Below are 22,884 nucleotides of genomic sequence, written 5' to 3'. Positions count from 1 at the left end.
AGCGGAGAAAAGTCGGTAAAAGTGTAAGAGATGTTGGCAAGCAAAGACAAAACGAACAGCTGAAACAGATACGTTCTTTATGACGAAAGGAAGACGCATTGAGTTTCCGAGAAGATGAGATACAACCATCGTAGAGGATTTTTCCATTTTCGTCCTAGAACAGCATCTCTTGCTTCCATGCTCAAACGTAAATCTATCCCCGTTAAAATTTCAACGCGCACACGTGTGTATGACATTACATGTGCAATCACACATTTTTCCCTCGCACGACAGTGGATCGTCGAGTAGGAATCACACAATAATTTACGTCACAATAATTTACGTCATCGTGAACAATATTTTACCATGAGTCTTATCGTTGAGCAAACGCAAAGTGGACAGCGATCGTATTCAAGGAATCTTTATCGCAATATCTTGGCGCGCTTATAAGTAGTCAATTACGCTTCACCGGGCAGCCGTAATTAAAACCATCATCGATACGAGAAGTCAGTAAAACGCTTTGTACATCGTGGGCATTGGCGAATTTATTAACAAACGCCGCGAGTGAATATTTAAAATCCCGAGGATCGTTCCATGCTACGATACGTCAGCTTTAAAAGCGTGTATGAAGGCCTGATTTAAATTCGCGCCTGGAAGACTTTGAGCTTTTTTCACCTTCCTCTAAATTGATTTTAGCGGTTAAATGCAATCCTGATCCGAATGTAATCAAGATATTGGCAGCTTTAAATACTGGTTTTGACTGCGCGTCCGAGGTAAATCATTGCGCCCCTTAACCGCAATCGTAGTTTTCATTATTTCAAACGTTAAAACTTCCACGAGACTTGTCCGAGAACTCTTCGCGCTTAAACGTTTTCAAGTTTGACTTAATTATTATTTTTCACGTAAAACTTTTTTCCTTAAATAATTATTTTTTAAAATTAAATTAAAAAGTTGGGAAAATTACTGTTATTTTTTTTTACATAGTATAGCTTTTTCACTGCTTCTTCAATTCACTGCGACGTTCGTATTAATTCATTAATATTTTTTTTATACACGTATTACTTCACACATGTTTTTATATAGTCTCTCCTGTTTTAACAACCATTCACCTCGAGTCTTTGGTATGCCGCTCTAGTTGTAAAATGGCTGAAGCTATTAGACTGCTCAATTTCTGATACATTTATGTTGTCCCATCTGAAACAATAAAAAAAAAAAAAATTTAACATTATATGTTATAAAAAGAACTGTATTTTTTTATACAACAAACAAAATTAATAAAATAATTGTTTAAATAAGATAATGCTTACTCAATTGCGCTTTGGCATGAGCCTGGATTGAATCCTTCTCTCCTTTGTGCGATATATAATTCGTTTCCTGTTATAGTCTCTTCATAAGGCAATTCGGAAGACAACGAGTCACGCACCTTTCGTAAAAAAAAAAAAATATATAATAAAATCGAAGCATAAAATATTATTAAGCTTGCATATTTTTAAATTAAAGTTTTGTACCTACCGCTTCTGTGGCTTGGAAAACTCGAATGAGATTTCTTCCGGCCAATTTTTCTAAATCCTCTTTGGTCCACCTTGGTTCACCCTCTCGGCTTTCATATAAACGGTCGAACAGATCGGGGTACTTGGAGACATCTTCCAATCCCACCGGCATTCTGATTAATTTCATCAAATATATTCCGCCCGCATTTAATTTTTTTCTTTCTTTCTTTTCGCTCGTCAAGCGATAATCATATTGTTAAATCACATTTTTAGAAATGTAAATTACTTACGAGCTTACGCCATCGTAGTCTCCACCGATACCGATGTGATCCGGTCCGATAAGTCTTCGAATGTGATTTATATGCTCTGGAAATATATCGACATGCGTGATTAATCAAAGCTGGAGATATTACATGGAAGATTGCTGCAAATAAAAAAGTTAGAAAGACAATATACTTATGACATCCTCCATCGTCGCGTTCCTCGAGGCGTTGCAGTTCACAAACTCGCTGTAGAAGTTCACCATCACGACACCGTTGTTCTTTTTCTGAAAGGGAACGTGTACGCTTGTAATTTACGCGATTCTTTCGAGGAAAAAAAATTTTTGCAAAATGTCAACAGTACTCACGACTAAGTGCAGGACATCGTCGGGGACGTTTCTGTAGTGGTTGCATACGCTGAAAGCCGACGAATGCGAGAATATGACGGGTGCCTTTGTTATCGCGAGCACTTCCCGCATGACGTTGTGAGAGACGTGAGACAGATCAACCAGCATTCCAATTCGATTCATCTCGTAAACCATCGCCTACAATCCGTAAAGTACCATCGTTACTGACGTTAAAATTTTCAATAACTGGGACATTCGTTTTGACACGACGCGCGGTTAATAGGCGAAAAGAAAAAAAAGAAAAAAACATTGCACAGCTGCTCGAAAACTGCAGTTATATAACGCAAGGAGCTTTGAATGTCCATTTGATTTTTATTTAATCAAACGTTGACGTTTTCCATCTAATCGGATTTAAATGTATCTCGTCGATCTCGATGACGTGTCAAATGCTTCGCGGCTACTGAAACGCCGTTTCGTATCAATAAACCGTCGACATCTCGTTAATTATCCAGATACGCCGCGCACTCGTAATAATTCGAAATGTTTCGGAATTTAATTAAAATTAAACGGGGTTGAAATTAGACTCAAAGTGTTAGCCTCGAAACTTAATACAAAAAGCCCTCACACACCTGTCCGAATTCCGTCAAGTTGTACACATATCCATCATCCACTGTTGACGCATCGGCCCTGTTGACATGAACAAAAATATTATCGCAAGTTTAAAGTTTAATTTAATTCAGAATAAACGAGAGATAAAATATGTTTCTGACGTGAAAACGCTTACAGCTGCGCTAGTAGATTACATAAAAAAAAAAATATATATATAATTTATTTGAGGGAAGATAAAAAAAATTATAAAGCTTGACTTTCCAATTACACAACTTACATCTTTGAAGACGCGCGCTTAAATAAAACGAGCCGTTAATGCATTTAATTATTGTAAAAAGTGAGAGGATGCTGTGCGTTTGTTGCGTGTCGCACCTGTGCGACCTACCACGGTGTGTTGCAGGTGTGAGTCAGGGTAACATAACGAACCCCGAGGTCGTAGTAGAGTCTCAGAACTGCCAGGCTCGAGTCGAGAGAGTGACCACCCTCGACGCCTATCATGGAAGCTATTTTGCCGCTTCTCCACGTGGTCTCGATGTCCCCCGCTTCGGTGACCAGTTGCAAGTTGTTCGGATATTTCTGAATAAATCGCCGAATTACGTCGATCTGACGCATTGTCAGTTGGAGGGAATCCTTGTATTGCGACGAGCATGATACGTACGCCACCCAGAACTGAAAAATCGCGTGAGCTACACGTTATCTCCAGCAATCAGCAGATAGGATTAGCACTTCGGCAGGAAGTCGTGATAGGGGCTTCTTCACGGAGGTAAGATAATGATTTTCTTGCAAGCACGCGAGAAAAAATAAAGTGGCAGACAGGCGCGGGAAATAAAAGGCAGTGAAAGTGGAATATGTTGGAAGAGAGGAAAAAAAATAAAAAATAAAAAAAAACAGCTCGAGATAAAATGGTTAGTCTATCAATTGTGCAGCAAACAGATTGCGTTGTTCTTAGATAATCTCGTATGGCTCCTCATGCGAGATCTCGTGACTCACCTGTCCACCCACTTTTCCCTTCAGTAGACGAGGCAGATCGGTGAAGCACGAGTCGCAGGCTTTTTTCCCCCAGACACTATCGTTGCTTAGATCACTCTCAAAATTAAAATCCGATAAGTGGTTGTTTAATTTCCCATAGAGATTGTATGGCAAATCGTTGTGGCTGTAAATATAACGATTGCAGATAAATTAGCTGAATGGAGGAGAAAAAAAAAAAATAACATAATGTACGAATAAGATAAGAGGCCATGTTGCACATGATAATACCTCATTTTATGAAAAATAATTATTTTTAGACATTAACGCGATATGTCAACGTTACTTAACTGTACAAAGATCACAAAATATGTGAAAAAGAAAACAGGTTGAAAAAAAGAAGCATTTTAAACGTTAGTAAAAAATTGACCTATCTAATTCAGTCTTTAATTTTTGATTGGCATAATTATTATCCAAATTATTTTGGAATTATTCGAATTAATCGATCGCTATGTTAAACACAAAACGATATCGCTCGGACGCAGATGCGTCCAAGTCATTTGTTTTCTTATCGGCACGCTTCTCCGATTATACAATTAAATTACCCATCGATAAGAGGCGCCGAGTCGAGAGCATCTCGTCCTCTAAAGGTGTTCACGCTTAGTCCCACGGATAATCCGATCACAAGCAGAAGAACTGACAGGCAAACGGCGACGTTAATGTACACCATTTTTCCCGTGCAATATTTATAAATGTTGCCTGAAAAAAAAGCAAAAAAAAAAAAAAGTTAGAATTCCGTTGAAACTCGCAGTAGCGAAAGGGATTAATCGTTAGATATAAATACATAACTGATATATGTGAAATATAAATCGGAGATTCGTAAGAAGAATCAGTTTCGATAATGCGCTCGATAACACATTATTAAGGGAGACGAAAAATAAGTCGAAAAATATTTGTGATAACAATAATGCGCCTAGTGCTTTTTATCTTACAAAGAAATCTCGGCGAAATCTCCGAAATTTTTTCTTAATTTGTATTAAGTGATAAACTGATTAGAAACAAAGGTAACAAAATCTTTTCAAAGCTGCGCACACATACGTTTCAATAACGACGAGTTTATCTTCAATCATAATTCTTCGTAGGGGTATTCACTCGACGGGTGAATGATAAACGCTTTTAACTCGTTTAAAGCACTTATGTTGAATACGTGTTGGTTATTGATGTTATTGATAATGCATGAGAAAGCACATGTATCGTTTGAAATATGTCAGAATAAAACACTTCGTAATTACTGATGTAACAATATAAATTCAAAAAGTAACTTTGATTGCTCGAGATAACGTTAGATTATATAATTTAATTGCTGTATATGAGTTTATTACGTATTTCCTCGAGTCGTTACGTACAAGATAATTATAAAATATGTCAGCAGAGTACGTAACGAAAGAATAAATAATTAATTATTGTGTATTGGCATAAATAATACCGGAAATATAAATTGAAAAGAAAAATTACGAATGCATTGTAACAAAATTAATTATCAAAACTTTAATAATTATTTGCTGAAGCACTCGTGTCGTGATTTTTGATACAACTGATAAGAACATTGCGACAGATTGCTTAGCAAAATCAGTGATGTTTATTTATCATAATGTATCTTATCATCGTCATTTAATTTTTTTTTAAAAGAAAATTAATTTAAAGAAAATTACTAATTAAAAGAAAAAATTATTTTCACAATACAATTAAAATATAATGAATGAAAGTCTAATAAGAAATTTGATTAATTTTTATTATTCGCGCGTTATCATTATATATGTAAATTTAAACATGTCCTGCAGCAAAAATACTTACAATGTAAGAAAATAAATTTTCCAGTATTTCTGATGTTATCACGTTGTCCAACTGGAGAGACAAATCGAAGCCTGCTAAGACTTTATATATATATACATATATATATACATCATTTTAGTTACTCATTGATTAGATTATCAATCAGTAATTAAGCGTGTCGGAACAAACGTATCATAATTAAACGTATTTGGAAACTTATGTATTTGGAAGGTATCGTAATGAAGTCTCGTCGCTCCAATCGTGTGAAAAATTAATCGTGTGAATTAATTGAGTTTTCGATACGTCGATTTGACAGTGAAATGTGAGATAAGGAAGTTTACAAATACTGGTGTAATCAGTCATATCGTCAGTTCGTCACACTGCAGCATCAGAAATTTCCATTGCGCGTTTTCACACTTTTTTTATTTCAATGAAAGAGGCAGGATCATTTAACGGCCGCATTAATTAAGTAACTGAACAAGCCGAAATAACATCGCTGACGAAGCGGGACTCTCGAACCTCATTCCTTCTTTCAACGTGAAAAGTTATATACAGTCCAAGATTACAAATCTAAATAATAATCTATATAATAATTTTATTAAAATTAATCGCTTTATTACATCAAGATTAAAACTGCTAAGTTACAATGACGCGGCAAACTTTTAATGACGCGAAAATCGTTCTTTACGGAGTTTCAAGCGTTATCACGTGTCCCAAATTTTTATATCTGTTAAAATATGTTTTATCGGACACTACCGATCAATGTGGATAAGTACTAGATTTACTGGATTCACCCATGGCGAACGTAGCGAAGAATTCCCCCGACGGTGATGAGATCAAGCTGTGCACTGTTGCGAGATGGCATCGCCTTGAAACGCGTTTAACGCGTGTTTCTAACATATATACATATCTACACGATGGTACATAATACATTAGCTCATAACAGGTACCTGCTGCGTTTGATGTCTCGCTCTAAGAGCGATAAAGCTCGTTTGTCGCTTGTGCAGTAAAACGGCAAGCTCCCTCTCTCACATTACTTTTCTATCTTTGTTCGTCTCACTATGATCTCTCGATACACGCTATTAGATAACAGTAAAACTGAAATTTTCTAATTATATAACACGCGGAGAATGAGCGCGTACTTCGCGTTCTATCGACCGTCTACAGACGTTTCTGAATGTACGACGTCTGATGCAGTCGTCTCTTTAACCTGCGGTCATTCTTTGGTCATTTTAGATAAGAAATAATCTTCGGCAGGATGTATAGTTTTTTTTCTATCAAAGTGATGCGTCATGGCAACGTTATTATTAACTATATAAGATAAGAAAGTTATTTGCATTCAGTGTCTAGAAGCCGGGATGTTTGTCGAGAAATTTTTACTGATTTCTAATTTTATCTGTCATTCAACTTATTATTTGTAAATAAAATAATTTTATAATAAATTCAGTTTTGTTATTACGATCTGTAACTTGTTAATAAAAAATGTACCGTGTAAGTGTACCGAAAGAGAAAAATATAATAATTAATTAGAAGCTAGCTAGCGTTAGGACATCGGCGATTTTTTTCTTTAAATAAATGTAGACGTCTGAACGTTTATAAATTATGTAACAGTATGATAAGCTATCCACTTTATCGTTAAATGATATTTTGTTTCTGTACGAAACCTAGAGATGTCACCAAGCGTGTTGGTTAAAAGATGCTACCCTCTGACGAGCTAAAAGACAATTTTTTATTCAGTTTGATTAATAAATCGCAGTTGATTTCACTTATTCACTTATATACTTCAAGCCTACTAAAAAAAAAAAAAATGTCGAGTTGATTATACGACAATAATTAGGTAAAATAAGTATTCCTCGAAATTTTCTTAAAGAGTGGTTTGGTTCGGACTTAAAGTAAAAATAAAATTAGTGAAGATTAGGATCTTCGGCACTTTAATATACTCTGTGTAAAAGTTTCTTTCGAAATTGATACAAATTTTGCACACGATTTATGCATTTTTTTGGGGTCAACTAATATAGATAGAAAAAAGCGCGAAGTTCGCCGCACGAGAGCTGAAAATCCATCAAAATTAATGTCGCTACCTTACACGCTGTATGGCATGTTTATTAACTTTTGCACCAAATGAAGATTTCCTAGCGATGTCGGATTATTCTTTAGATTCTTTGGAAAGCACCGAAAACGATTCCTCAAAGAAATATGTTTCGAACAACGTGAACGTTAACCCAATAATACTAAAATCCATTGACAGACCTATCAAGAACAGTTCATTTCACGCACAACTGAATTCTGCATTAATACATCCAGTTAAAGATACGAAAGATTATTTAACTTCATCTTAAATAAAAAAAAATTAAATTTAAAAGAAAACAATTAAATAATAATTGCAATGTGCAATAAAATATTTGCATTAAAATATTTAATATATTTTCGAGACGAGATAACCTCATAATTAACAAACTAGATTTACTAGATTAATTATATCTCGTGTGTTAATAAAGAGACAGCCGCCAGAGGTAAGAGGCTTTTGTTCAGTTGATATTCATTAAAAAATGTGTGATTTGGTTGAAATAAATACCTTTTTAAGATATTGAAGGTAATACCGGAGGATTAAAATCCTGTGTTCCTATATCACGTTGTATTGGAAATGGCTCTCGTTTCTCTTCTCTCGTTAGCGGAAGATAATTGCGCGCGAGCGCGCGCATACGTAGCACGTAAACAATAAAAAGACATCGGGAGACGATCCGCGTAATGCGATTCGATTCTCCGTAATCCGGAAAGTCGCGGCTTTCGCCGACGAACGGGCGGATAACGCGCGCTAATTAATTAATGATCGGCGTATAGTACCGTCGACGTGGCGGCGGCGGCCGTCGGGAAGTCGATTGAAAGTTCGACGGTAGTCCCGAGTACTTGCGAAACGAACGTAGAATCGAAGGCGATCGATTAGCCTCGTTAGCGATAGCAGCAATTATGTAATATAAAATGTAATATCTGTGACCGATTCCCCGCAGCTTATTCGCGGGCAAACTCTACGGGATAATTAAAGCAACGCGGGCAAAGTTAGGTGGAAAAATAGCGCGGGCGATAACGTCAATGGCAAAGGGGAAGGAGGGCTTGGCTGCTATTGATTCTAGCGAGAAAGCCGGGAAAGGTGGAATGAGAAAATTGTATTATGTTTTGAATAAAAATATGCTGGAAATGTTAAGCGAATTAAGAATCTTCGAGAGAAAAAAAGGGGGGGGGGTTATTAAAAAATACGGAAATTACACGGACTAGTCGTACGAGTAAACGCAGAATTTCGGGCAAAGCGCGCGCACAAATTGCGCGTTAATTCGGAAATTACGTACGGTATGCGTTACGCCGATTGTAAAGTGTTCGGGTAAAGCATCTGTGTCGCGGTCATGTGAGGCTTATTTAATTTTTATGCAAATACGGCTCGGAAAGGGGCGCATTCTAATCACGCATTCCGTCGACAATCTTTTTAGACAATACGGCGGAGGGCGAGCGCACCGTACGTGAGGACAGGTGCGGGAGCGCAACCGGGTGCAGGAATTCGATAATTACGAGCGGAAGAGGATTCGCCCGACGACAACAGGAATGCCGTGCGACTCGAGAAGAGCCGTGGCTTTGCATAAGAAAGAGGAACGACGTTGGGGAACAGCGAGAAAGCGACGCAAGTCGCCGTCGTTGTCGTCGTACGTCGGGACCGACGACGGCGACGACGACGAAAACGAAGACGAAGCAACGTTCCCCGGAGGCGCAAAATTCTTCGTCAAAATGCAGTCTACGCGACAGCGGGGATGGTATGAGAGCCGACAAAAAACTCAGCAACGTTCTCACGCTGTGGAGACGGAAAGGACCAGCCAAGACTACCTCGTATTCGGAGCTTTACCGTCGCAGATTCAGTTAGTCTCTAACGAGATCAGATTCCTCCTTCAGAACATACGCGGAACAATACCCGAAACGCGTCACCGTCTTCGTCGCACCCCGTCACCGTCGACAGGGTCCTGATAAAAAAAAAGGTCAGGCAAAGCGATGCAATTTTCCCCGAGGACGTTTACTTTCCTTCGTGATTAGAAGCGGGGTGCGTTCCGCGTCGTGTGTGCGAGAGAGAAAGATTGAACTAAAAGGACAATGAGATTCCCAATCCGACGGACGAATCTCGCTGGATAGCTTGACGTAGTCGTTTCGTTTCCTAAAACGGCAGGATTTTTAAATTGAGAAAACGAGAGGCTAGTGGGAACTCTAGGCCGTACGTATAACGTATTTCGTTTTAATCCCTTATGAGGAAAGCAAGCGACAAGCGTACCAATTTAAGATTCCACAATTTTCATGAATACAAAAGTTAAAAATTATCATTTAAAATACAATGTAAGAAATGGTCGGTTTCTCCTTCTTGAACTTTTAAATTAAAGTAAGCTTTTTAACTAAATTAATTTCCCGCTCAGAGGGAACTATTGACATTGAATTATAAATGTGAATGAGGCCTCCTTCTTTTTTTTTTTTCTCCCTTACTTTTTCTACCCTTTGAAAAGGGGAGCTTTTTTACGTAATTCACAGGGGTCTTACGTAAATTTATTAGAAAGCTTTTTTTTTGGTGCATATAAATTTCGACTACCCGCAAGTATATCGCCGCACGTCACGTTCGACCAACGGGGATTAGAAATATTAAATCGTATGTTTAGTTTTATTTAGGCATACTATTAAACGATATAAGATTTTATTTTGTGAGATACTCGCGGCGAGAGATTTTATCACGGCGTGATGCAGGCACAGATGCCACAATTTTAACATATTACGGCGCGATAAAGTTGTACAATGAAAAAAAGTTATTTTTGCAAAAGAGAATTAAGCATCTGCCTCGTGTAAAATGTCTGAAACTTTCACTGGGCATGTTCTAGCTGTTACGTACATGCTTTTTTTTTCTTTCTTTTTTTTTGCGATGCGTAGATTTGCTTCCTGATTACTACAAACTTTTACGCGCAAAAGGACGCAATAATTATAAAGCGTATTATATTCAGAAAAATTAATTAAATATAATTATGTTATTTAAAATTCTTTTCTAAAGAAAATTAGAATATTTGTTGGCTAAAATTGTAACGATAATTTATCATCGTACTTATGAATATTTACCGATGCAATTTTTTAGAAGAAAATGTTTTCCAGACAATAGCTAAAAAAAAATATGAAAGCGTTACGTACTCCTTGCTTCTGAAAATCCTGTCATCCTACGACGCGTGAACTTTTCAAGCGCTATTCTCTTCAATGAAGAACCACCACCTGCTTCGAGAAGTCGACAGCGTCATTTTTCACGTCGTTGTCCGCCACTTTTCACGTCACTTTTCCTTTCCGCGCGGAATTCGTTCCCTTGACTCAGCCAAATGCTAGTTCGCGGTTAAACTAATTAAGGCGTCTAGTATGTACGGTTTCCGCGTGTTGACAGGCGACAATTGTTCATCCTCGTCAGAGTCATTAGGGTTAATTTCGTATCACCAACTAGGGAGCTAGGGTGCCCAATCTTTTTTTTTTTTCTATTTTCAGATATGCCGAGGTACCCGCGTATCCAGTCCCCGGAGGGTTCCACCCTGTCGGTTTGCGGCGACAGTCGGCTCGAGGAGCTCAGCCTGGATGAGGGTCGCTCATCCCTTCCGGGCACCTCTAGGGACGACACCAGTGAGCTTAGCTTCTATCGTCGCTTTGTCGAAGGTCACGCCGCTCATGTGACGTGCACAAAACGATCCTGCGAGATATTTCGTCGAGGAACACTCTCGAATACCGTCTCCCGGAAAGCGCAGTGCGAACGTAGCGTATCGGAGAGTAAGTTGAAGAAACCGACGTATCGCCCGTATACTATCGAGGAATACAGAAGTTTAATAGTGCCGATACCTGATCGATCTTTGGACCCTGATACAGCTGAAGTACAGACGAAGGTGCATTTTCGTTTTTCTTCTCTCTTTTTTTTTTTTTAAATACTTTATTGTACATTTTTAGTTAGTTTTGACGTACTCGTCGGGAAGATCAGATTTGCCGGAGCAAAATTCAGAGGTGCGGTACGCAATTCTCATTTCCGAAAACTTATCTGTCGTCCGCGTGTTCGATCAAAGTTTCCGGGACAAGGAAAGTTTCCTCGCTTCGATAATTCACGTTTTCTATATTGCTTTCTCTCTCTCCCTCTCTCTCTTGATAATGAGTATAAAAGTATTTTATATTACTCGGGAACGTCATTAAAACTTGGCGTGCCGAGTTCTCTTGTGCTTTTATCGCGAGAATTTATCTTTCGCCCCGTTTCTTTTATCCTTATCCTTTTATCTCGCTAGATGTTTATTGCTGCGTCTTCCCCGTTGGTGTCCTCGATGTGAGGTAATTACGTTACGGACTGGATCGCACCGAGAGTACGTACGTTAATAAACAACGTTCTCTTGGCCCGACGAAGTTACACTGTTACGGCGCAGGAACGTAACGCCGTGATTCGATTAATACGATAATTTGATTACTTCTTCGGCATCATCGATGCTCATCATCGACCGATGCGGCTCGTTGCAGGCAACCGTCTTAGTCGTAACGCATGCAAAACAACATCGCTAACCAACGTTTACAATAAAATAGAGAACAAAGCACCCCACCCACTTCCCGCACCGCACGCGGAGAGAGAAAAATCGAACGATATCGGGAGAAATAATACGGAAATATGGGTATAAAGAACGTTTTCGCACGAAGTAGGAAAATTCGCGATTCACGGAATGGGAAACTCTTACCGCGTGCAATTTTATTTCGCTCCGGGTGGCCTTGTCGATAAGTTGCCACGGTCGGGGAAAGGCTTCCCTCGCCGGAAAAGGGAAACGGAAGAAACTCCGCCGAGTCGCACTCGGCGAGGACCCGGCGGCGCAAGTTAACTCTTTCACATTGGAAGACCTAACACTCCCTCGCGAAGTTGCGCCGACGACGCGCACGGCTTCGTAGCTTCAATCTAATAAGCACGCAACTCGTTTCTGAGATCGAGCGGGCTATTTCCGCTCGCTTGTAATCCCCTTCGGTGCCTCTCGGCGTGGATATACAATATCAAATTAGAGGCTGCGTACGACAAATTACAGCCCGTGACAATCGCGCGTGACAATGAGCGTCAGACAGGCAACGAGATCCGCCCGTCTAGCCCGGGGAACACGCGCGGACGCGCAAGAAGCGCGTCGCAGTTTGTCGCCGGAGCGAAAAATTCAATTCACGAAGTACTTTAATCCGTTAATTGCGATAATCACTTCTCCGATATAAAAGCCGAGAGCACGTTACACCCACCTGTCTCTCAGCGGCGGCGAGATCGCCCGGGTGTAAGCCGTTGCAGTTTCAACGAAATTCCGAATTGCCTCTCGAAAAGGCATGTAAAATATTCCTCGTGAGAGTTTTCACAAATTCCTTGGGCACCTCGCGTGTATCATCCCTCCATAAAATATAATTTTTCGTCAATTTCGCGAGACGTGTAGAAAGTAGGAAACGTAAGTTCTGATGTTTCAAGACGCGTAATTTGTACCCTAATACCAGTGCCTTCCGTACCTTCGCGTGCTTCTTTATTCTCAAAGCTTTCCCATATGCTACTGCTTTAATATATGCTTTTTATACTCGGAGGGCCCCGCTCCGAGCCGTCAATAACCACAAGTATTACGTGCCGCACCGAACTCTGTTCGGATATATATACATTTTGCGGAAAAGATGCTTCTTGTCTAGTTTTTCTCCACAAACTGAAGTAAATTTTATGAATCGGATATAGAATAAATGAGAAAAAAAATTCTGGCTATTTAATGACGGAGCGGATTCGCGGGATGATATTTCGTAATATCATTTTTCAGACGATGTTTTTTTCAATTCTCGCAGTAGTAACGTCGCAGAATTCCGCGGCTTTCGCGTGCGGCGGTGGATTCGTGACGCGGGGAAATACCTGTCGTCCCCCATGGTTGGAGGGAACGGCAGTGAATTCCCGCGGTCTTTGAGCGCGTCTCAGCCCGGCTCGGCTCGCGAGGGCGGGCATTTTGTAAATTTTTCAGAGCGCTTCCAACGCGGGCCGACGAAACGCACAGTAAACGGGTTTACGGCGAAAATTCTTCTTGTACGCGCCGCGCCGGCAGCCGGCTGCTCCCCGATCGATGTGTTTGCTCGCTCGTGTGTCTGGAAGGAAGCGGAATTCCAAGTGGGCCGTCGTGCCCCCTGTCGTGCCGTTTCCGCGGAAACAATTTTAGCAGATTGGAAATTAAAATTTCACACGGTTCCGCGGCGGCAGAGCCAGCCATCGCGCCCTTCCCGAAACGTCGGGAACCCTTTTCTCTTTAAGCGCGCAGACGGGATAAGCGGAAGTGCTTCGTTGTTGCGTCACGAGAGCACCCACCCCCCAGCTTCCGTTCCTCGTGAACCACGGGCGGAGGCGCCCGGCCGGGCTTGCGGTAAAAAGTTTCAAAGTGATTCGCCTTTACCGCGGACGAAAAAGAACAAAGATGCCACGTGTCATCTTCCTTCTCCGAGCGCCGCGAGCAACCGGGAAACGCGCTTGATAAAACTTGTTTGGGTACGCATATTTGCTGCGCTACATAAATTATCTTGAAACACCTTTTTATAAAATTGCATACTTCGATGTTAATTGTAAAAAAAAAAACCCCCGCTGAATCATTAAAAGAAAAAACTGAAAATTATATTTTATGTTTTCGCGAAGTGTTGAAAGTTCGATAGTATTATTATTATAAATAATTATATGTAAATTTTTCTAAAAAATAATTTATATAAGTTAAATGAGTATTAGATCAGTATAACGTAAAATGGAAAGCTTGAAATAGGCTGAACTCGACTGGTTTTAAATTTGTATTTTAATTAGAGGGAGATTTTTTTATAAAATTAAGAGTCGAGAGTTTAATTAAACCGTCGCTGATTAAAATTTGATCTCGACTTGATCAAAGAATCTTATCAGACGAAAGAAGGGAAGTGCATTCTACGTAAGGTATCGCGGAAGGGCGACGTCACGCCAATACGTTGTCCGCAATTAGACGCTGTAGAGAATCGCGACACGTAAAGCCGTAAAAAGCTTCAATTGTGCAATCGAACTTCGCCGATACCACGGCCAAGTACAGACGAACAGAAATTTCCGCCCTACCAGTGAACATTGTAAAGAAAGAAGAAGGAAAGGAGGGACAAAGAGAGAAGGAGAAAAGAAAGAGGAGAAAAAAAAAATATAAAAAAAAAAGAAAAAGAAAAAGAAAACCAGGCGGGACTTTTATCCAGGTGTTTCTTATAAGCGCGGGCGCTCGTTGTACACTCGCAGGCTATTATCCGGGATTACCGGGCCCGCCCGGGTACGAGAGCAGATAAGTACAGCAATATACGGGAGCAAATTTGTTCCCGACGAAGCCGCCACTGGCATCGCCATCGCCATCGCTGTCGAGAGTAGTTTAAATGAAACGCCGACGAGTAAAGCCGGACGAGGTGTCCGCGGATGACAGCGGCGGCTAAGGTGCGAGACCGGCATGTCCATAATTATGGCGACTCCCGAAAGCTTCACGTTAATATCGCGCCCGGTAATTGCGTACGGCATTAATTGCTCTCGGCGTTAACGTCGTGGAGATGTCACCGCTGAATATTTGATCGAGGAATATCGCTCGATGTTAAAATCAGGCCCTGCAAATGGCCAGCTAATTATCAAATATTTATATACAATTATTTTAATTATAAGCTGTACGCTAGATTATATTGTTACCGTTATTACGAGATTGCACGTATGTAAAATGCAAGTTCACACTACTGCGCACGTAACTGACTGTATTTATACGGTTATATATATTGTAATAACATTATTTTGTGTACATAGAAAAGGCAAATATTGTTATATTCACATTATATAATTATGATATAATCGTACTATTTTATTATTGCGCAGTGACAAAAGTAGAATCAGAGATCAATAATTCAGCGATGACTTATCGGTATTCTAAATGCCGGGCAAGACAGACGCGGTATGCTCCCGTCGTATTTTCATAAAAAAAAAAAAGAAAACGAAAAGTTATTCATTTGACTTATCTATTTTTTAAGGGTGGTGTCGTTCGATTCGACGTGACTGATCCGTTCCCTCTGTCAGTCGCAATTTCTTCCTGCCTTTCCTTTCCCTTCTATCCGTCTCGCGCGATCGTCACGTTTATCTTTTCTACCGTTCGCCGTTCGGTCCATCCCGTACTGTATTTCTTTCCGCTATCCCACCCCGAACGTGCCCGTCGGTTTCTCCGTCATCGACCCCGTTCGATGAGCATTTGCATAATCTACTTTGTATCGGATTCGAGCGGGTCGAGTTGGCAGCCGGCGATTTTCGGTACGACCCGCTCGATCGATCTCGTTGCGTCTGCAAAGACCGAGTGCAATGGTTTGCGACCAAGATAAGAAACACTACTCTATTCAGCACTAAAAGTGACTTTCTAAATTTGAAGTATCTTTCGTTAACATGCTATCATATAATTTTATCAATCGAAACAACGAGCTGGTCGAAGATTTCGATGCGTTTGGTAAAGAAAAAAAATTTCTTTTTTTAATAATTTGATAAACTTAGGCAATACTTAATAATTAATAATTATATCAAACACTTGGCGGTGATTTATTTCCCGATTGTTGGTCTGTTAAAATACGCTACGAATAATGACGTGCTCCTTCACACCGCCGCAGGGATATATTAGCATATGAATAATATTACGTATATCGTACGGTATATCAATACCACGTCCAACTTTGTTATGTGCCGAAAGATATTACCCGTACGTCGTGTTTACTCGCACTTTTGTCAGCGTATGCCTCTTCACGGCAAACAGCAATCTACAGTCACATCTGTCCGCAAATTTGCGGGCGCCGGTATGCTCGCGCGTGCATACATGAGGAACGTATGCGCGCGAGTCGAAGGGACGGCCGCCCCCTTGCCGTTGAACTTCTCGCAAAAAGTAAATAAAGCCTTTAGTCAGACGTAACGCCGGCGTGTTTAGCTTGAAAGTTTCGCCAGACCGGGCTGACGATGTTGGTAATAGCGTAGTCGTAGCCGCTGTAAGCTAGTAGTGGCAGCGGAGGCGGTAGCGGTAGCTTCAGGGGTTGTTTGTTGTTGCAGAGAGAATGGCTGATGCGCCGGAGATCGTACGGGGACTCGGTTAGCGCTCGCAATCGCGAGCAGATACTGCAGCGAACGAGAAGATTCAAGGTACGACGACGCGATCCGCTCGTTTCGATGGATTACCGATCGCGGTTTATCTTAGCATGAGGGGCTATGAATCCAATAGCTTCAATAGTTACGCCGTTCCTTCGCCAAACTGCATCGTTATCTGCGTCACGCTTATGCACAACTGATCGCGCACTGTGTTTTCCAACGCGAGGACGTTCGTAGCAAGACTGTAACATCTTTTTTTTTTTTTTTTTTTTTTTTTTACCTTTATCTATTCTCTTTGAATTTTTCTTTCGCGTCTCTTATTAAAAGAATTTTTTTTTTTTTTTTAGTTTTATCGATTGATCGTATAAATTATACACGGCAAATCTATACAAAGAGAGATGCAGGTACATAATTTTCTACGGCGTGCCGAAATAAATTTTTAGAAAATATTATTTACTATTTCTTATCCTCGAAATGAATTTATCCCGCGCTCGCGATACATTTCTCATTAGCAGAGGCATTTGATCTCGGTTACGGGATCTGAGGGGTTGCGTCACGCATCGCGGGCGTCTGAGAATCCTGTAATTACGTGTCCGCGTTGTCTTATTTCCACGTGTTCGCTAATCACGATCGAGTTGCTGTGGCCGCCCGGCGAAATATAACGCCGTAAAAATTAATAGACGAGCCGAGAGCCCCTGCTCGTGTTTGATAAATTAGCATCGATGGCATTCGGTCCCGTTACGGTCGATATTTAATTGCCAATTAGAGGACGCAAAAGAGGCATTGCTGACGGGTGCTGGCTCGTTTTACCCGGCACACTCGTGAAAGTCAAGCCTCGTAATGACCGGCCGCAAGATTTATAAACGAAATTAATTACGTACGTACCGCCTCCGCGTTAACAATGCCCGGATCGCATTTTTTTTTTCTCTTTCTCTCTCTGCTCATCTGTCTCTCTTTTTTCCTCCTCTTTTATCTTCTATTTCGTTGCCCACCCTGTCTTTCGACCGGCAGGTAGCGTATCTTGTTTCATCCATCATTATCCATTTGCTTTCACTGTCACATCGATTCCTCATCTAATTTCGCGATAGCGTTTTAACAATTAAATATTAACGGCTATTATTTTATTTATTTGTCAGGTCAGAGTTGGGTCACGAGGTAAACGGCATTATAATTTATACACTCGTAGATTAAAAATAAGAGTAATTTTTGCCCCTTATCGCACGGTTCATTAATTGAGGCGTGCCATCGAGTGTCTGCCGTGCTTGAATTTTTACAAAACGCCCATCAAATTAAACGCGTATCTGTCGCAATATAAAAGGTAAATATTCGACAATAGTTTTATTTATACGCAGAAGTTTTTTCTACCGGTTTACCAATCTCGTCTATATTACGGCTCGATATTTTCAATTCATACAGCAACAGCACCGGCAGCACTACACTCTGATATATGAAATTTATTATGCATCGAGAGGAGAGAACGGGGCGGTACGTTAGAAGACGCGTTGCGATTCGCGAGATGAAAGATATCGCGAACGCGCGCCACGGAGAGTCTCGTCGGGACAAAATATTCATAACGGTAGAATGAAATTCTGCCGGGTCTCGGGAATCCCTCCATTCACGCTCCACTCCCGGGATACAATTCCGGGAATAACTTAGTTTCGTATCGGCCGCGGCTAAGTCAATTGCACTTTGGCAACTTGTATTCAATTATTCCATTTCAACCGGGAACGCGCTCACGACCTGATCTCGCGAGATTACAAAGGTTCGAGCTTAACGATTATTCGCGCGGAACGCCGCACCGCCGGTTCCTGCTACGTATGCTTCCACTTGGCCGACCCGATGCCGGAAGAATCTGCTGTGTATACACGAAGGAAGCGCGGCATTACGTCGCCCCCGTAACATTAAGGATCTATTTTGCCTGAACTTTGCAAATTATAAAAGCAATAAAGACTTCACGTCGCATTGATTCGCAAACAGATAACGCAAAACGTTTGCGCCGCCCGTTTCTTCAAGATACCTTCTCTAATTTCGCATATTACAAAAACAATGCCAATTTTACGGTACATCGATTCGCGAATAGGCGCTGAGCGAGTCCGTACAATTTCCTCATGCAAATACCGAAACATGATCAACGCCGCGGAAGCGATTTGCAATATTGTTTTAACATCGGAAGCTCCCTTAACGAACGTAACGCTGCAGCGTTTGTTCACGAGAATGTTTCTCGCGCTCTAATGAATCGCGCGCTAAATTAGAAACAATATTTGACGAGAATGAATAAAAAAAAAAATTTAAATTAATCCGATTCCGATTGCAAATACATTTCGAATTGTTCAATTACATTTTCAGGTTTGCGGCAAACATTTACATGCGATTTGCATAAAATCGTAAACATCAGCGAATTATTATGCGGAATAAAAAAATGCGCAACTAGAAAGAGGGCCGGTGGAAAAAAAAAAAAAAAAAAGCAAGCGTGCGTGTTTTCGGTATGCAAAAAATTTTTTTTTCACCGATTTTCTCGCGCCGTTTTTACATATTACATTGTCCGATTTTCGCAGCATGCGGCGCCCGCGTAACACGTTTCATTACCGCATAATTATGTGCTGAACTGTCTACGGATTGTTCGAGTCTCTGGTGTTTCGACGATTAGGTTCGCGTACGAAATATAAGACAGAATCGCTGTCGGAGCTAACGGATGAGCAACCCGTGTAGAAGTGGCCCGCGCCAAAGTACCGTTATCCGCACGTAAATTCAGTTATACGTACAAAGCTACTACTGCGAACCGCAACGACCACGAGCGTAGGCAGAAATTGAGGGTATGGAAAGCGAACGGAGGAGGGAAATGGGTGGGCGGCGGGTACTAGACGCGCGGATGAACCCATGCTACGCCTCTCACAAGGAGAAGTAGCCTCATGACTCACATACTACGGCAGAAATTTCATTTGTTGTCTGTTTCCTGTACACGAATGCATGTATATACGATACGCATCTCTCATTTCGTCTCGATCGTCTCCCATCGATTTTCGTCTCCCATCCGTGATACAAAGAGCGCAACAATATTTAGACACTCGGACCCAGCCTCATCCAACTTTAATCGCAATTTAATATACGCCCTGCTATTCTTAATTTTAGGTTAAAAAAAAATTAAACTACCGTTGACCCAAATCGTTGCTTCATTTATACTTGGCCTTTCTTAATGCACTTTTAAATACTTGATTTCTAAGTATTATACGATTTTTTTTTCCTTCTCGCAGTTTAATTTAATAAAAAGTTAAAAGTTAATTCAGATTAAATAAAAAAAAATCCGAGTGGAAATTGAGCTCAAGCGTTATTTAATGAGCAATCCATGATTTATCTTTCGGTTGTCTAACAAAACTGTTCAGCACTGACAATGAGTCAGAAATATAACGCTCAAAACGTATAGATACTAAACAATTTTAATGGGCTAATAACAAGCTAGAAAAGCTAGTATCTAAACTATCTAGTCACTAGCTGCAAAATCAGAATAGATGAATTTTAAACTCGGGTAATAATTTTTTTTTAAACATCTAAACATTATATTACTTTATCTTTCGTTTTATTGCGCGGTGTTGATATCGTGTTCCTCGGGTCGTCGCGATATGTATTCCTTCTGAAGTAAAATGTGTTTGATCTACGTCATTTTCGTTGGAAAAAGGCTTGGGAGTGTTATCGATGACGGAACAAAATGTAGAATCACGGACCGTGAATATCATTTGATTCTTCCGTCTTTTCTTCCTATTTATCCGATCAAAGCAACTCGCCCATTCGTCCCGCGAGCACTTATCCCCTTTGTGTTCGCAGTCGAGACGCGCCGTCGCTCAAAAATGTTTCTTGGCCCCTTTGAAGGATTGGAACGCCGCCGCATCAAAGGTAAATTGAGCCCTTTTGCGACCTCGCCTTTTCGTACTCCGGCTGGCTTTCCCGCCGGAGGACGTTGCGCAATTATTCGCGTATCTCCGTAATGGAGCGGAGAGGCTGAAGGAGATCATGAGAGCAACAGCGATTCGAAGATCATCGCCGATGGATAACATCGTCTCGTTTATCGCAGAACCATGAAAGCTCGAGGATGCCCGGGACGAATAACGTGACGCAAAAGAATCTCTCAAAACGTCTCGTCAAATGCCAAGACGAGGAGATCACCGCGAACGAAGTGTCGCCGTCCCGAGTAAGTGAAACACTCGGGAAAACGACGAGTTCCGGCTTGTCTCTCATCTCATACGCCTCTCATGAAGATTCGTACTTAGAGGCATCACAGCAACGTCATATGCTGGAGAAAGAATTGGCGGATCGTCTGATGCGACAAACATTGAACTCTTAATCGAAATCGCTTTGTGTAAGAAAAGCAGCGTAAAGTTTCTTTAAATGTAATTTTAGAATGTTTTGTTCGTGACATATATACCACCCATTCTGTCTAACTATCTATTTTTATTATTACAAATCAATATTTTATCGCGGTTTGCCTTCCATCGTGCTATCATTTGTTCGCTTGTTACCTACATACGCCTTGTTTACGCCCACTTTGTATCAAAGTCCGTGTGACGATTCATGTATTAATAAAATGTTTAATACTTCGTACAATCTTTTATTTTAGATATTTTATTAAATACCTTTTCGTATTATTATCATAAAAAATATTAGAATATCTATTACAATTATTAAAATGCCTTTTTTTTAGCAAATTTTTTAAATGTGTATTACGTGCAAGGTAATAGATTTTTTTTTTCTGGACAGAAATACTTACGATTAATTTTGATGAATTACTCCGTTAAAAAAAAATGATTTTATCATCGTATTTCGGAATGGCGTTAAATCAATTATTTGTTTCCACAAATGGACAGTTCTTATTTTCGATCGTGTCGCGATATCCGGGGTTTTTCGGCAAGTTGACCCAGTAACAGATCCCACTAAGAGATGTCTCACTCACACTTCGTCGCACGGACGTTTATATTGTCGAGACTTGGTTGGCGGGTCGACGAGGTATCCGTAAATAAATTGCACCTGTACCCAAGAGATTAGTTTGAGGATAAAATATTTAAACTTAATTCCATCCAAATAAATAATTCACTTAATGTTATCTGGCGATTCGTACGTCTGCCATATCGTTACCCCCTTGATGCCGCGATGAGAGTCACGATAGTAATATACATGGACGTGAATAAATGCATACACGATTGCTGCGAAATATTCTTGAATGCGAAAACTGTTCTAATTCGTTGTCGTTAAAAATTAAAATTTTAGTAGTTGTCACGCTAGTAAAACGTAAAATTAGGAATAAAATATTTTAAATAATTTAATTAATTATCGTTGGAAACTAAATATTTCTTATTTTAACCACGTCTTATATATTTAGGTCTTTTTTAGTATTTTCTGCAATATGCACGTACGTTTTTATATAAAAATAAATGTGTGCGGCGTGGATAATTGTATTACAAACTTGCCTTCACGATTTTGAAATTATTCAAAGTTCTGTCTATCTAAGCGCGGAGGATCGTGCAGAAAACGTTCGCTGCCAAATGGCGAGATGACTGGGGCCGACGAGCGTCGAAAGAGTATTTTTATCGGCCATGATCCACGGTATTTTACTCGACTTAAACTTAAAGGTCTGGAAAATCAGCGACTGTAAAGTTCGTCCTATTCGCGTTGTGGTTGTTCTCTTGAATATGTAAACGCGCTGCTGTTATCCGGGAAGATGATTTCGCCGCTACAATCACTGTTAAATACGTTATTACGCTCCTATAATCAAGCGTCGTTTCCGAACAATTCATTGCCGGCGATTCGAATTACGTTCGCAAATTTCACATAGAAACGTGTACGTTATTTTTTTTTTTTTTTTTTTTTTTTTTCCGTAATTTATTGTATGCTGAAATATTTTATTAAAGCGTCCTTATTTCGCATTACTCGTTTTAGATTTCTGCATTTTCTATTTATGAAATTTGATAGATAACTGCTTACGGTATAGATCCAAACGTAATTAAATTGAAATTAAAATAATAGTATCTAAAAAAATATATTTTAATAATTTAATTAATGGTCAAATAAAATATTTATCTCCAATAGATTTTTCTTTTTCCTTTTAAAAATCAATTTTTCTTCCTAAATCTATTTTCAATTTCCAAACGTAATGCTACCACATTTATTTGGCCCAACATCGAGTTGACCTGTCAATAGAAAATCGAAGCCGTTCGAATTCTTACCTGGGGTGGTTCTCCACGGTTCATCCTGCTCTATTCAACCTCTAT

General features: G+C 40.1%; 2 protein-coding genes across 4 annotated transcripts; one reads left to right on the top strand and one right to left on the bottom strand.

The window, feature by feature from the left end:
- Positions 1 to 945: 945 nt before the first annotated feature.
- LOC139101403 (dipeptidase 1) lies at positions 946 to 6,667 on the bottom strand. Of its 3 annotated transcripts, none has more exons than XM_070654524.1 (11): positions 6,435 to 6,667; positions 4,257 to 4,410; positions 3,676 to 3,838; positions 3,071 to 3,354; positions 2,706 to 2,763; positions 2,098 to 2,274; positions 1,926 to 2,016; positions 1,760 to 1,835; positions 1,492 to 1,642; positions 1,287 to 1,402; positions 946 to 1,173 (listed from the first exon to the last, which is right to left on the bottom strand). In XM_070654524.1, the coding sequence occupies exons 2-11, from the start codon at positions 4,379 to 4,381 to the stop codon at positions 1,074 to 1,076; spliced, it is 1,341 nt and encodes a 446-aa protein (XP_070510625.1). In that variant the 5' UTR covers positions 4,382 to 4,410; positions 6,435 to 6,667; the 3' UTR covers positions 946 to 1,073. The 3 variants fall into 3 exon arrangements, with proteins under 3 accessions (XP_070510625.1, XP_070510624.1, XP_070510627.1); XM_070654523.1 differs by lacking the exon at positions 6,435 to 6,667 and adding an exon at positions 6,279 to 6,394; XM_070654526.1 differs by lacking the exon at positions 6,435 to 6,667 and adding an exon at positions 5,506 to 6,238.
- A 2,283-nt stretch (positions 6,668 to 8,950) lies between these two features.
- Positions 8,951 to 21,740, top strand: LOC139101312 (uncharacterized; the record flags this gene model as incomplete). Its single annotated transcript, XM_070654344.1, has 5 exons — positions 8,951 to 9,386; positions 11,023 to 11,411; positions 16,592 to 16,681; positions 20,447 to 20,515; positions 20,640 to 21,740. Coding segments are annotated over 5 exons (1,308 nt in total), but the record flags the coding sequence as incomplete, so codon positions are not given.
- Positions 21,741 to 22,884: the final 1,144 nt, after the last annotated feature.

This window comes from Cardiocondyla obscurior, linkage group LG03, assembly GCF_019399895.1.
Source record: "Cardiocondyla obscurior isolate alpha-2009 linkage group LG03, Cobs3.1, whole genome shotgun sequence".
Classification (NCBI taxonomy): domain Eukaryota; kingdom Metazoa; phylum Arthropoda; class Insecta; order Hymenoptera; family Formicidae; genus Cardiocondyla; species Cardiocondyla obscurior.
The sequence above is the reverse complement of the archived record's forward strand: the minus strand, read 5'-3'. Positions and strand labels throughout refer to the sequence as shown.